Genomic DNA, 13,726 nt, shown 5'->3' with positions numbered 1-13,726 from the left:
TTTGCTGTTATGTGTTGCATCATTAGGTTTGGGCTTTGAAATCTCTTTGAATGCATTCTGTACGAGTGCAGATTTGGTGTACGAAAATTCCAGAGCTATCCGGAGTTGGTGTGAGAATCATCGCATAACATTGCATCGTGCTCGACAACACACAATCAAAACAATGGAATCATCGCCGATGAATATTGTGCACACGCACAGTTCATAATGTGATCATATGTGTAAAACCACTAACAGGCTTCACTGAAATCGATGTTGAATACCATATACCACGTCCAATGACGTGCCAAAGTGGCAAACTGTATCTATTTGGAAAAATAATAAATGATTGTTGTGCTGAACGAGTGCACGTAACAGATTTATGCAAAACAATTGAATTATGTACATCGAAAGCGCCGGTCCGGGCATTCTGCAGCTGCAATTTTTTTTTCTTCCTAACTCTGCTTCGATTCAGACAGAAATTATCTGTTCAATCGCATGCGAACGATGAACAAATGAATTAAAGCAAATTATCTCTATTTATAATGCATTAACTCGGCACAAAGTTATGTCGACAAAAACAGGTGCTGGTTTTTTGTGTATGTCCCGTGTCCTTCCTCCTTGAATTTTGTCATTTTCATCGTCGTGGCGATGTTTTGTGGTTTAACTTATAAATACATGTTGCAATGGAAATCCCTTAAATGTGCTTAAGATTCTGGGATTATCTGCGAAATCAAATCGCTGTCTGGGCGAACGAATGAAGATGAGAAAACGAATCCGAAAAAAGTCCATGAATCACGCACGAACGTGCAAGGAATGGAGATATATAATTACTTGCAGATGAGTTAACAATAGCATTGAAATTCATTCGCATGGAAATGGCGAGATAAACAGCGCGCTCATTTGCAACGCACGCACAAATACAAATAAAACCGCCCGACCGACATGGATCCGTAGGATGATAAAACATCCATGCGCCGACAGCACATCATATTCATTCATCAGAAGAAAGAGAACAATGTATATCTATACTATATCTATTGACTAGATCGAGAGGAGAGTAAGTTCATCTGACTTTGTTATGAAAGAGAAGAGTAAGTTTCTTTCGACTCAAAAATGGTTAAAGGCGAGTATGTTCATTTTTGGCGGGTCCTCGCGGTTTTCCACGGTTTCCGCGGAACTGATAAGAGGTAACAACTTGGTGTCTTCGGCAAAGTTGTAGCACTCGAGGTCTTCTATAACATTGCTGAAGTCAGTTATCTCTTATCTCTTCTATATAAAATTTGCTTTTTTATGTGCGTGATTTGCGCGCAACTGATAAGAGATAAGAGATAGATGTCTTCAGCAATGTTATAGAAGACCTGGAGTACTACAACTTTGCCGAAGACACCATGTTGTTATGAAAACCGTGAAAACCGCAGAGGCTAGATGGTACTACAACATACTCTACTTTAACGCCAACAGAATTATCAGAAAACATACTCTCCTCTTTCAAAATATATTAGAATTTTTTCACATACTCTCCTCTCGATCTAGTCAATAGATATACGGTAGTATGAATTCGTCATTTGCGTGGAATTAATGGTGTTGAATACTTTTGCAAATGACACCGTTATGCGACGTGACAATAAAAACGAAAACGGAGAGAGAGAGAGAGAGAGAGAGAGAGAGAGAAAGAAAAGCGGCCGAAATACTTTTGCATTCTTCCCTACGGATCTGTTGCTTGTTTTTTTCGGAATGAAAAAGAAAACTATATACTTATTTGGCTTGATGTTAGTTTGTCCTTTGTTCCGTGTGAAATCGAGTGTGCAAAACAGTGTTTTTCAAGCCAACATTGAGCTGGCATAATATTTGTGGAGCGAGAGCGACAGCGATAGGGAGAGGTAGAAAACTTTCGAATACAATAACATTCATCGACGAAGAAGTCCTATTGATATTCCACTTTGGGCGATACTTCCTTTCTTGAAATCCGATCTCCGGGCTGGAGTCTGAGGCGGGTGCTACGTGTGCTCGAACAGTTTCAATGAACGCTGACTGGCAAAAAGGAAATAATTAAATTTATGTACACGACTGAAAAATTGTTACCGCATAAATTTTCTTATATGATAAATGTCAACGTACGTTCCGGAATCGATATCTTGCATACGCTCCACCGTTTAGTACACACACACATACATCGCTGATATGCCATGTACAGGAGGAAAGGAAGAGGCAAGAGGTCGAAATCGGAGCGGCATCAGAAGCAGAAAAAAAGACACTGCGAAGTGGCTTGTTCGTATGAACTGTTATGAACATATTATGCTGTGCTTAAAATTCGCTCATGCATTGGCCATAATTGAATAGCTATCAACTGCAGAAGCACAGAATAGCTTGACATCGTAAACCACAGCCACATTACTTGAATCGCTTGCTCGCTCCTTTTTTTTCTCCCAAACTTTCTCACTCGTTCGTTCGTTCATTTTTTCCCTGCTTAGCGACGCGTCGTTCTCCCGCTACACGATGAAGAAAAACGGATCGGAAATATTGCATTAATATGTGATATGGTTGCACGGTACGTGTCATATGTGTACTTGATATCCTTCGATCCATTTTAAATGGCATAAACACACCAGCCATGCTGAAATTGCAACGGAAAGGAAAGCTAATTGGCTGGAAGAAAACGTGAAAAGTCAACGAAATGCAAACAATTTTTTACCGTCTTTTGCTCTGCTCTGCATTTGTTGCACACCCGAGAGTTGTCGTAAAAATGGAGGATTTATTCGGAAATCCAGAAGGGAAAGCAGTTGCAGCAGTTTGTTTAGGAAAATTAAATTTTTATGCACGCAGCACAAAACAATAAAATCGAAAGCAACGAGGTGAACACTTGCTGCTGGAAATTCAATCAAAAATATCGAAAACTCATTTGAATGTGGTACTTGAATAGTCGAAATTTTACTTCCGAATTTATACAATTTCGATGTGGGCACTTGAAATGAAAAAGTCATAAACCATGGGTTATTATCACGTTGTGGTTTCATGTAAGGCACATTAAACACAAATTTATTGTGGCACATTTCGTGTTTTGGATTTTATTCCATGTGACGATTCGAATGTCTCCCACATTCTGCACATTTTTTTATGGTCTCTGACTTCGTTTGACTTGTCACCCCATTGAGGATTTTTTTTTCCGTTTGGATTTCATTCGATCTGATTACAACAATGAACCGATTTGCAACACGACATCTCTGCACCGTACAGCTCCAAATAAACTGTGTAATTGATTGTGCAAGCGTGCAACAATCACATGGATTACAATTTCTTCTAACGCGCGGTTGAGCAATCTTATTTCAGTGCATTTGAAATCAAATTGAAATACAAAAGTAATGGTAAATCTCGGTGTTGTATTTCATTGTACAAAATCAACCGACATGACAAAAGAAACGAAGCGAAAAAAAACCTGTAGGAAAACTCGTGAAAATTTGCTAGCGAAAAAAATTCCAAAGTTGAAATTCGTTTGGAAAAACTGTCGTATATTGTCTCGAGAATAATGCTCACTTTTTTTTCATAAAACTGTCAAAAACATAGTTGGCTTACCATATCCCAGCCACTATGGTAATAGCATATAGCACGACATTGAACCCCACACGACTATGGATTTACGTTTGGATGTGTGTGTGGAAAATGCATAGAATAACATTCCTTACATCCATTTCTGGCTGAGGATGCAAAATATTCCAATTGTTTACGGTGGTGCGAATGGGCCGATTGCAATGCAGGGAATGCAGGGAATGCAGTCCAGAACAATAGTGCTGCCGATAAACTATCCGCTCGTTCTCAAACGAGTCGAAAACCGAAAAACCATTCAAAGGCAACAAATCACATGTAAATTCCAAAAACTTATGGCAATGGTGCATTGGCTTGTTTTGTGTGGATTAATGGCAAGCCTATGCCGACAGACAATCGTGAACTTTCAACTTTTCGAATGAGATGGAGAGAGAGAGAGAGAGACTCAGACATACCGGCTCGTAATAGTACAACCAGTCGAACGTTGTGTACTTTTGTTGTGTCGATCGAAAATCCAGAGGATATGAACAAAATGCAGGCGAATTTTCGTTTTAGCGCCCAAATTTATGTGCATATAATTGTGGTGATGGTAGTGCTGGTGGTGGTGGTGTGCACTGTGCAGGCAAACAACGATCGCTTGCATTCAACGAAAATATGGCCAACAGTAATAACGACTTTGTCGGAGGTAATTGTTTATTGTTGAACTCGGGATGTGATTTATGCGGTTTTATTGTTGTTTGCTATGTTCGAAGCGAACACTTTTTGAATTTCTTTTTGCCGCTCGCTACCATTTTGCAGCTCGGAATGTGATTCCATTCAAAAACCGCTTCTTTGAATCGCGAACATGGAAAACTATCCCATATGTAGCAACAATTGAAATTCCACATGAATTTCGGCCACATGCAAATGTGCACACTTTACCAATATGAGAGTTTTCTCAATTGAAAACTCCACACTTCAACACAAAACCGCCAGAATTTGCTACATTTTATGGCTGCTTTCATTGTTGCTTATTCTGTGATTTTGGGCAAACATTTTTATTGGAGCATTTTTTTTTAATCAAGGACAAAGGACGCGATAGATTTATAAGACAATTTCGTTCAGAGGTGAGCATTCTTTAGATGACTCACAGACACAGATAATTGGAAGCACAAATAAACGTGTCAACAACACCCATGGTAACGATAAATTCTGCATTCCGTCCCTTCGATTCAATTTTTTCATAAATGACACTAGATAATATCACAACGTCGTTGGTGGATAAAATAATTATGAAAAAAAGTTTCAACCAGGGAGGAGCTCTCGCACCAACGAAACTCCACTCCAGACCGAGTCGATCGGAGAGGGACCGAGTGGAACGCACTTCACAAATAAATATGACAATCACAAATCATAAATTATCCACAGACACAAGATCTCTGTTGTTGACATGGCAAATGTAAAAACAGCAAAAAGGCGTGGTTGCCACTGTATGGCTGTACTGTATGTATGGCTGAAACAAGTGCTCATTGCAATTTTCGCAATGGATGCTAGCAAAATGGTTAATCATAATACATATAACGACTAAAGTCATTTAATGATGATAAAGCATGCCAATTACAGCCAAGCAACGATGCTCAAACTTCCCTGCTGTAAAATAGAAACAAAATGTTCTTGTTTGCAAACGGTAAAATTATAAAGTTTGATACAAGAACAATAAGTTTGAATTTAAATGGCAAACACACGAACTTTACTGCGTTCACCGAATTTCCGCAATGTTGATCAAACCGTATCCACTCGAAATATGAATATCCAATTTCCACTGACGAAAAACACATGTTAAGAACAGTGAAATGAATGCTTCTAGTATAGCAAGGGTAATTTAAGCGGCAATTCATATTCATCTTCTCTTGTAACAATTGCACATTTTTCCGTGACATTCACCATTTTTCATAAGTCATGATTGATTCAGCATGCAGAGGCAGGGAAAAAAACATTTTAGCATTCATAAACTTAACAATTTTGAATTAACATATTTTACATACGGAAAATTTCGCATATTTCTCGTTATGTCGTATTCATTGCATAGCTCTCTTCGCGAAAACAAATAGTGCACATTGCACGTATTGGATTTGTGCTGTGTACTCGAGCACCTAACATATAAAACGGCTGTATGCAATTTTCGATTTTCAATTATCGCTTCGATTTTATTGCTTTTGTGCGAATCCCAAAATAACAATACAAAATTGGTTGTTACTTCACAATCAGGCGAAATCGTAGATAGACCCAAATCGGCCTTTGATGCTACAGACCATGTAAATACTTGGATTATCTACTGGATTTTCAATCTAGTTCGTTTTACAAATTTAATTCCGTTTGAATAGCTCGACAACGAATTTCCAAAGAACCGGGAACACCCAAAGCAAGTGAGTTTAGCTAAGCGAACGAATTAAGCTTAATGAATTGAACAAATGATTGGTATCGAGTTTCATCCCCATGCGGAATTTTCAACGTAATGAAATAAATTTATCGCAAATAAATTATTTACCGGCAACGCGACGTGCTTTCATCGTGGTGTGTGTGTGTATGTCGTGGCGGATGGCATCAAAATTATGCTCTTAAATTGAATTTTAAAAATTGAATTCCGCTTCATTAAAACGAAATTGATGGAATAAATTGTTGGGTGGTGGTGGTGGTAGTGATGCTGCTGCTGTTGCGGGTGTGCACGTCATCGATGCATGCAAAACAATTTCCATATGTGTTTGAAAACGATAATAATAAATTTAATTATGCATCCACATGGAGGTTTTATGCTTCAAATTCACACTTTAGATTCGAAACCGTAAAACTATACCAAATTACAATGCACCGCCGTAGCTTTATGCTGGCAAATACAAAGCACACAAAAAAGCATAAAATTTAATTGTTTAACAGCGAAGCTTATAAATTTGCCATGCGAATGTTCATTGAAAAATTTAATTCAGTCAGTTGATAAATTTATGAAGAAAAATGGTGAAAACGGCAGTTTTAATGCGGTACTCATTTTTGTGAGTGAATCGAAATGATGCAGTAGACGGAAGTGACGCAAATTCAACATCCCACAGTTCTTATTCAAACAGTTTGTTTTAATTGAAACAGACTGATTGTCTAAGCGGCGATGATAATTCAACCGCAATTTATGTTTGCAAACTAGTAGCGCCCATGTGTGTTTGTATTTGTGCAAAAACTCATTTAACCGGTTACAAATCAAATGAAACTCATTTGATGAGTTTTTGGAATATAGTATAAATTCGGGCGAATTGTTCGGCTCGTTTGTTGTACAACGGCGAAAAGGTGCAGCGAACAAAAACATGCCCATAAAGTGAGGTAGACAACAGAATATGAACAAAAATACCAAGTTAAAATTACGTGTAAACAAAAAACCACGTATTATCATATATTTCTAATTAAAAAACATATGAGAAAACGCAGTTGGCTTGGGCATTCGCTCGCGCTATTATTAGCATTTTCATTGAAAGTTAAATGCATTTGCCCACTACTTTCAACACGCGTCAATCGACGCTAACGTTACCACTCGCTCTCTGCACTTGGATACCATAGACAGTTGTATATCGTTGTTCTCTCCGGTACAGGTTGACGTTGATCACATCATCGGCGGTTTCTGCGAACACGAGAAAAGAGGAAAAAAACAACAAAGTTAAAATCGATACGTGTGAACCGCTTGGCGCTTTGTAAATAGCAGAAATGTTCATCAGTGTACTCGTTACGTTTGCCAGCACAACAGTAAAAATTTATCTGGAATTCAGCGAAAACGAATTTTTTGAGAAAATGAAAGGAATCGTTGCAATTGTAAGTACAAACAGCAGCACATTGCTGCTTTCTTTCGTTTCCTTTCCATTTTGCATTGGTAGTCGAATCGAGTGAAAAAATATTGTATTTATACGACGCAATAAAATATTCGAAATCAAAAGTGAGTTGAGCAGATGTTAGAGCCCGATGTCAGTTAGAAAGTGAAACAGATGAGTATTAAATGTGGTTATGTAACACAAGCAAATGCAAGAAATGCACACAGCATTTTATTTGCATGCGAATGCTGGAACACGTTGAGACTTACGTGATTTTTTAGCAACAATTTCATACGTGAAGCAAACACAACATGCGCCCAACTTCGCATAGACCATGATATTTAACATCTTCATTAACATAAAGAGTTTGGTAAAAATTTATCGAAAACGGAGTTTATCATAAAATGGTTTGAAACGCATATTTTCGGTTGTTTTTCGAACGACAAAGTGCCATGCGCGCGCACTGTAGAATAATAATTTTGCGGTTTTCGTTGGATGTCATTTCGAAATGCGATAAATATGTGTATTCATTCTTGCATGCCATAAATTCCACGATGACCTTCAAAAGTCGCGCTTCTAGAAATCTCATTCGCTCAACGCAAACATATATACACAGAAAAATGCGGCTGCGATCAAGTTTGATTGCCAAAAATTGACATTGTATGTGCTGACGCTGATAACGAAATCAACATTTTTTTAGATCGGCCAAACCAGTTTCGTTGAACACACAGCACCAAATGGCTTTATTCAATGCAGACCGAGGAAAAATAGAAATTACTTCATTGAATTTAGTGAATCACTCTTTATTGTGACATCATACGATTCCGGTTTCAAATTCACGCAATCGCCTTTCAACTCCATCGCATTCGTCGATAATTGATGGAGTTGATCCGTCGTATTTCATGAATGGAATCGATTTTATCGCGATCTTTATTGAGCAAACTTTAACTCTGGCATTTGTTGCATTTTTTTTCCCTTCTAGTTGTTAGTGATAAGCGCATCGTTGTCATCAGCTGATGTCTCCCACTTGACAAATGCCCAATACAACGATGATTCAATAACCACATCGACACCACCACCACCTCCACATCCATACGAATTCAGTTATAAAGCCGGTCGATTCCCAGGTCATGTGGATCGTACACATGCTGAAGTGTCCGATGGAAGCGGCGTCGTTCGTGGCGCATTCTCTTATGTTGATCCGCGAAATGAGATTCGTTCCGTGGAATATACGGCCGATAAATATGGCTTCCATCCAGTCTTGAGTCACCAAGATGATGCACCACACCAATCTGAAGCCGTTAAACAAGCAACAATCAGACATTTTGAGCAGTACAATCGAATTGCTGAACAAAATGCCAACGTAAATATTGATGACGACCATATAACTGGTTTATGAATTTGAAGAATGGTAATAAACACGGATTTTTTCTATTTATAGGGCAACATTGTCGTGCCATCAGACAGCGCGGCCGTCGCAAGAGCAAAGGATAGACATTTTACACTTTTCGAACAAATTGCACAGGAACATCAACGTCTTGGCGCTGAATTAGAAGCTAAACGTGCCTTATTTGAATCAACATCCGAGCAACCAATTGAACAACCAGGATTTGATATAAGACACCAATAAGTGCATGCGTTTTTCCATATAAGTTACTATGATAAGATTGTACATTTCAAAGCAACTTTTATCTAAATAAAAATGTCGACAATTTATTTTTCATTTTTTTATTTTCAATTTACACAGGAGAATCAATCAATTTAAAACTAATTTATTTGTTCCGAAGAAATCATGTTTAGCCATAAAAAACCGGGTATCCAACAACTGAAAGTTGATTTTAAAAAAATGTTAATACAAATTGGATCATAGCAATAAGACGGATCATTTATTTTTTGAATTATAGATTACTACGCAGGAATGCTGTAAAAATAACTATCGTCATCAGTAGGGTTATGAAAATGTACCTGGTTGAGCAATTATTGGAGAGGCATGCACAAAAGGAGGAGCCACAACATGATGAGCGATGGGAGCACCAAAGGCATGATGTGCAAAGTGTTCATGGGCAAAGAGTCCGTCTCCAAAATGATGATGATGATAGAATGGATCATGGAAACCTGTCGAGAATATTATGGAAAATTATAGATAAATATGGATTTTATTTCGATTGAAATCATATTAATCATGTACATCAAATGTATTTTTTCTTACCCAATTGAGGCTCAGCAAGTGGAGCAGCTCTCAACAGAGCAACCATTGAGACGAGAAGCAACAAAGTTACCTAAAGGATTTCGAGAAATAAATGATTTAGTATTCGTAATAATAAATAATGGCCACAACAATCAAACTAAGAGCAATATTTAAATTAATCGCACTGTACCTTAAACATTTTCGCAAATCAAAAATCGTTACAACGATGAACAGTTTCTAAATGAATATTAAATTGAATATTGAATCGGTTTCTTTTATATACGTGCACCCAATCAATTCGAATTCGGCCGAGATTCTACTTGAACGTCAGCATTCATTGATAAAACGTTGCACGATTTTGTGTTCATCCTTTGAAACCACGACCATTTGTTTACATTTGTTTCATTTTGCCTCAGTCATGTTCAATTATCACAGTCAATGTCACCGAATAAAGAAAAAAAAGATTTTTTTGCTGATAAAAACTGTGCATGAATAAAAATCGGGATTTAGCAAAAACTGAACAACGACGCAAGCATCCAAAATAAAAGCAATAACATCACACATTGAACATTACACAAAGAATTTAGCGACAACAATCAGAAGGTACATTAAACGAAAACAAATGCTTTGCGTTATCGCACACATGGTATATATTTACATGTGGCATGCGGTCAATGGTCGTAACGGTGTGATTGAATTTCATCATCAATTTGACTTTTCACGAGTCTAACAGAAACAAATTTCAATAAAAACTTATTCGTTCTAATCAGAAAGTGATATTAAGACTTCCGTAAATTAAAATGTGTTTATTTATATTTTAGGGTGGATTGTTTGGAATATCAGCTGACAAATGTTGATTTTTGCTAATGCTTTGTTTGATAACAATTCAGAAATTTTATATTGGTTATTTTCGCTTCTTTTTGCTTCATGTCAGACGGCCAGAAATCGACGGTGCTTAAATAAATAAAATTAAATGGTTAAAGTAAGAGTTGTTGTGTTCTTCCATTTGTCAATCTATTAATTTCTTCATATTATGTTCCCAAAAAGTTGGTAAAAGCTTCGAAAAATGAACTGAAAACATATATTGTGATGAATTTCTTTCGTTCATATTCAATTGATTTTACCTCGAACTCTTTTGGTACAGATTTGAGCAAAGTTTAGTTTTCATGAAGTCCGCCGAGTGTTTGTATCAAGAAAGTCAACTTCATCGTGTTTCATTATGGGTTTAGTTAACTCTAAACCTATAACAACACAACATTTTAAAAATGAAACAATGTGTTGATATTTTGTTTGCGTTTTTATTTTATTGGTTCACTGGTGAATTGTCATTGATACGTTCTGTTTTGCTTTCTATTTAGAATTATCGATTTTAACCATGACGGTAGTGGCCATAATGATGCCCATATCCTCCGTATCCTCGGTTATACCCGCCGTATCCACCATAACGGGGATAACCGCCGCCATATCCACCATATCCGCCATAGCCGCGATAAAACTGTTCAGCGGTCTGCAATTCATCCGTCTGTTCGGGCTTTATATCATCCACCGGCGTAGCCATCGCAAATGCGAAGAGTGCCAAAAATACAGCGAGAGTGATTACCTAAAAAAAGAAAAAAAAATGTAAAAATAGATTAGAATTAAATAGTTGCACCGATTCACATCTATATAGATGTATATGTTCATTAAAATAAATCCCACTTCAAATGGACTCAACTAGAACAAATTCGAAAACTTACGACCTTCATGTTGTCCAAGTGTCGACTTCTTCCGAATACTGCGCAATAAAAACTGTTTGATTTTGATGATTTTGCCTGGCTTTTTATACGATTTTTTTTAATGCGATGCGTTTAGTGGTTATTTTTCCAAAATGAATCAGCTTAAAACGTTTGAATGCGATAATTGCGGTCATGTCCTGATCAAGATTCCAAATAAACAAAAGCAAGTGGTAAACAACAATCGATTATTGCAAACAAATTTATTGAGCATGAATTCAAGTTTTGTACGTAGACGAAATCGCGCATTGTCTTTCTATCATGATCGATATGTAGAAAGGCCAAGAAGTGTGACGCCGCAGAAATTACGCTTTTATTAAAATCAAAGATTAATCGTAAACAAGCCTCTCTGAAAACACTAACAAAATTTAGATGAAATCACTTTATGAGCAACTTAATTGCACCATCTTCTGAGTGCAAAAAAAAATCGTCTATAGCGTTTGTGATGTAATATTCTATTAATTGGAATAAGGCTGCTTGCACTTTGTCATTCAAAACTGGATTAATAAATTAAAATGCTTAAATGGCGGCAAAATAACAATGAGTTTTGGTTAAACATAAAAACCGCATTTGTCTGAATGCGACGTTTCAAACATGATCCCGTGATCATTATAAATGAGCCGTTCTGGGGATTTCTAAAAATCTATGAGAATTCCGGTTTTCTGACGCCGCATATCCGAAATTCAAGGCTTCGATCTGTTCGAAAATTTGCTACCGATTCTTTGTGGTTTGAATGGATCTTGGAGTCATCGTTCTCTTGAAGAGTCAGTGATTCTTGAAAATACCATCGCATTATAGAGAGAATTTAGGACATATGATCAAAGGGTATCGAACTTCGAAGCCCTGTTTTGTGGTTAGTTTTTTTTTCATGGTGGCAAATAAATCATATGTTTGGTCAATAAATTGTGCATAATAATCAATTTGAATATTAAATATTGAAATTTGAAAGATGTATACGCTTTTCAACTCTTCTTTTGAGGGAATTTCCTATTGACGGTCCAAACTACGTCATAACTTATCGACGAAAAATTCAGACGAAATTATTGCAGACTATATATTTATGGTGCGCGATTGTAATTGTAATCGTATAATATCGTTCTTGAGATCGTCCATTCATCGCGATTTTGAAAACAACAAACAAAACATTGTGGACGATGTCAATCATTACACCAAATTTTCCAAAGATCGCCCTGTGATTCTAAAAATCAACATTTTTAAATCATCGTTGCAATTATTAATAAATTCACAATACGATTTTATTCAGTAATGAAGCAAATATTTCATTTGACATTTATTACATTTAATACGAATTCAACGTGTGTCGTGTTATCAATAATAGCCATATCCTCTTCCGCCATACCCTCCATATCCTCCTCTGCCATACCCTCCATATCCTCCTCTGCCATACCCTCCATATCCTCCTCTCCCATGGCCACCGTATCCTCCAAATCCTCTACCAAATCCTCCTGGAAAACCGCCAAAACCGCCAACTATGAATTAAATAGAAGATGAACGATTAGATCCATTTGAATTTTTGTTATTCTTCCACAAACTATCACTTACACTGTGGCTCAGGCGCTGCAGCGACAATGGTCAGAGCTACTAATAGCACAAATATACCAATGATACACTATGGGAAAGTAAATGAATATTATTAATTTCGTTTATCCTAGATGAGAAATTAGATTCTCTCAAAACTTCAGCAAAATTATAATACTTACTTTATTCATATTTTAAACTTGATAATTCGTTTATTGACTGATCAAAAAGATGTTAAAATTCCCAATTCTAAGATCGATTCTTGTTCGATATAGATATTGAACTGAAAGTTTGTCGGCAGAAGCAGCTCCTTTTATACGGAATCATTGGCACTCGGACAGCATAAAAAAATTGTTATCAAAACAATCGATCGGACGAAGCTTGGATTTTAAATGGACATAATAGACTTAGACAGGTTGCACACTTTGTAGCCAGCCTCTCGGGGGATTTCCGATCAACGGTCCGAAATTGATTCATTGTCTGAAACGTAAAAATTCTGAATATTAATGCGATGAACTCTTTCTTTTTTATTAGCACTACATGAAATGTAGTGCTACTGATCTGGTTTTTTTTCTACTAATACTTTTCTGAGCCATGAACAGAATTAGAGTGGCTTTCAATTTTATGCTCATATTATTTATTCAATTTAAACCAGAGGCAGTATGTATCTTTCAAAAAAAGATCTTGTAATTCATTATTGAGATAACTGAGGAAATCTTTTTTCTGTACCTACTTTGTTGCAAATATTTATATCCTTCGTACAATGCTTTTAATCCATAGTGTTATTGAAAGGGACGACTTTAAATGATATATTAATGCAAAGTTATTTCGAATATGTAATAGTCAGTGAAACACGTCTGCTTTTGTCGGTGGTTATGTAT

The 13,726-nt window shown here is 36.8% G+C and overlaps 2 protein-coding genes across 2 annotated transcripts; one reads left to right on the top strand and one right to left on the bottom strand.

Moving 5' to 3' along the window:
* The first annotated feature begins 7,137 nt into the window (after positions 1 to 7,137).
* On the top strand, positions 7,138 to 9,062 carry LOC129579403 (uncharacterized). Its single transcript, XM_055469481.1, has 3 exons — positions 7,138 to 7,350; positions 8,329 to 8,709; positions 8,788 to 9,062. The coding sequence occupies exons 1-3, from the start codon at positions 7,246 to 7,248 to the stop codon at positions 8,974 to 8,976; spliced, it is 675 nt and encodes a 224-aa protein (XP_055325456.1). The 5' UTR covers positions 7,138 to 7,245; the 3' UTR covers positions 8,977 to 9,062.
* Positions 9,063 to 10,812: 1,750 nt separating this feature from the next.
* On the bottom strand, positions 10,813 to 11,423 carry LOC129579420 (protein suex-1-like). The gene is made up of 2 exons (XM_055469505.1): positions 11,271 to 11,423; positions 10,813 to 11,134 (listed from the first exon to the last, which is right to left on the bottom strand). Exons 1-2 carry the CDS (start codon positions 11,277 to 11,279, stop codon positions 10,904 to 10,906), a joined length of 240 nt encoding a protein of 79 aa, XP_055325480.1. The 5' UTR covers positions 11,280 to 11,423; the 3' UTR covers positions 10,813 to 10,903.
* Positions 11,424 to 13,726: the final 2,303 nt, after the last annotated feature.

This window comes from Sitodiplosis mosellana, unplaced genomic scaffold (assembly GCF_009176505.1).
Source record: "Sitodiplosis mosellana isolate CC-2019 unplaced genomic scaffold, AAFC_SMos_1.0 Smas_scaffold_1, whole genome shotgun sequence".
Lineage (NCBI taxonomy): Eukaryota > Metazoa > Arthropoda > Insecta > Diptera > Cecidomyiidae > Sitodiplosis > Sitodiplosis mosellana.
Note: the sequence above shows the minus strand (reverse complement) of the source record. Positions and strands in the feature narration are given on the sequence as shown.

Bases quoted from the DNA above. Each gene is read 5' to 3' on its own strand.
- LOC129579403 (XM_055469481.1), top strand. From the start codon at position 7,246: ATGTTCATCAGTGTACTCGTTACGTTTGCCAGCACAACAGTAAAAATT. The intron at 7,351-8,328 runs GTAAGTACAAAC...TTTCCCTTCTAG, and splicing joins TGAAAGGAATCGTTGCAATT to TTGTTAGTGATAAGCGCATC. The intron at 8,710-8,787 runs GTAAATATTGAT...TTCTATTTATAG, and splicing joins TTGCTGAACAAAATGCCAAC to GGCAACATTGTCGTGCCATC.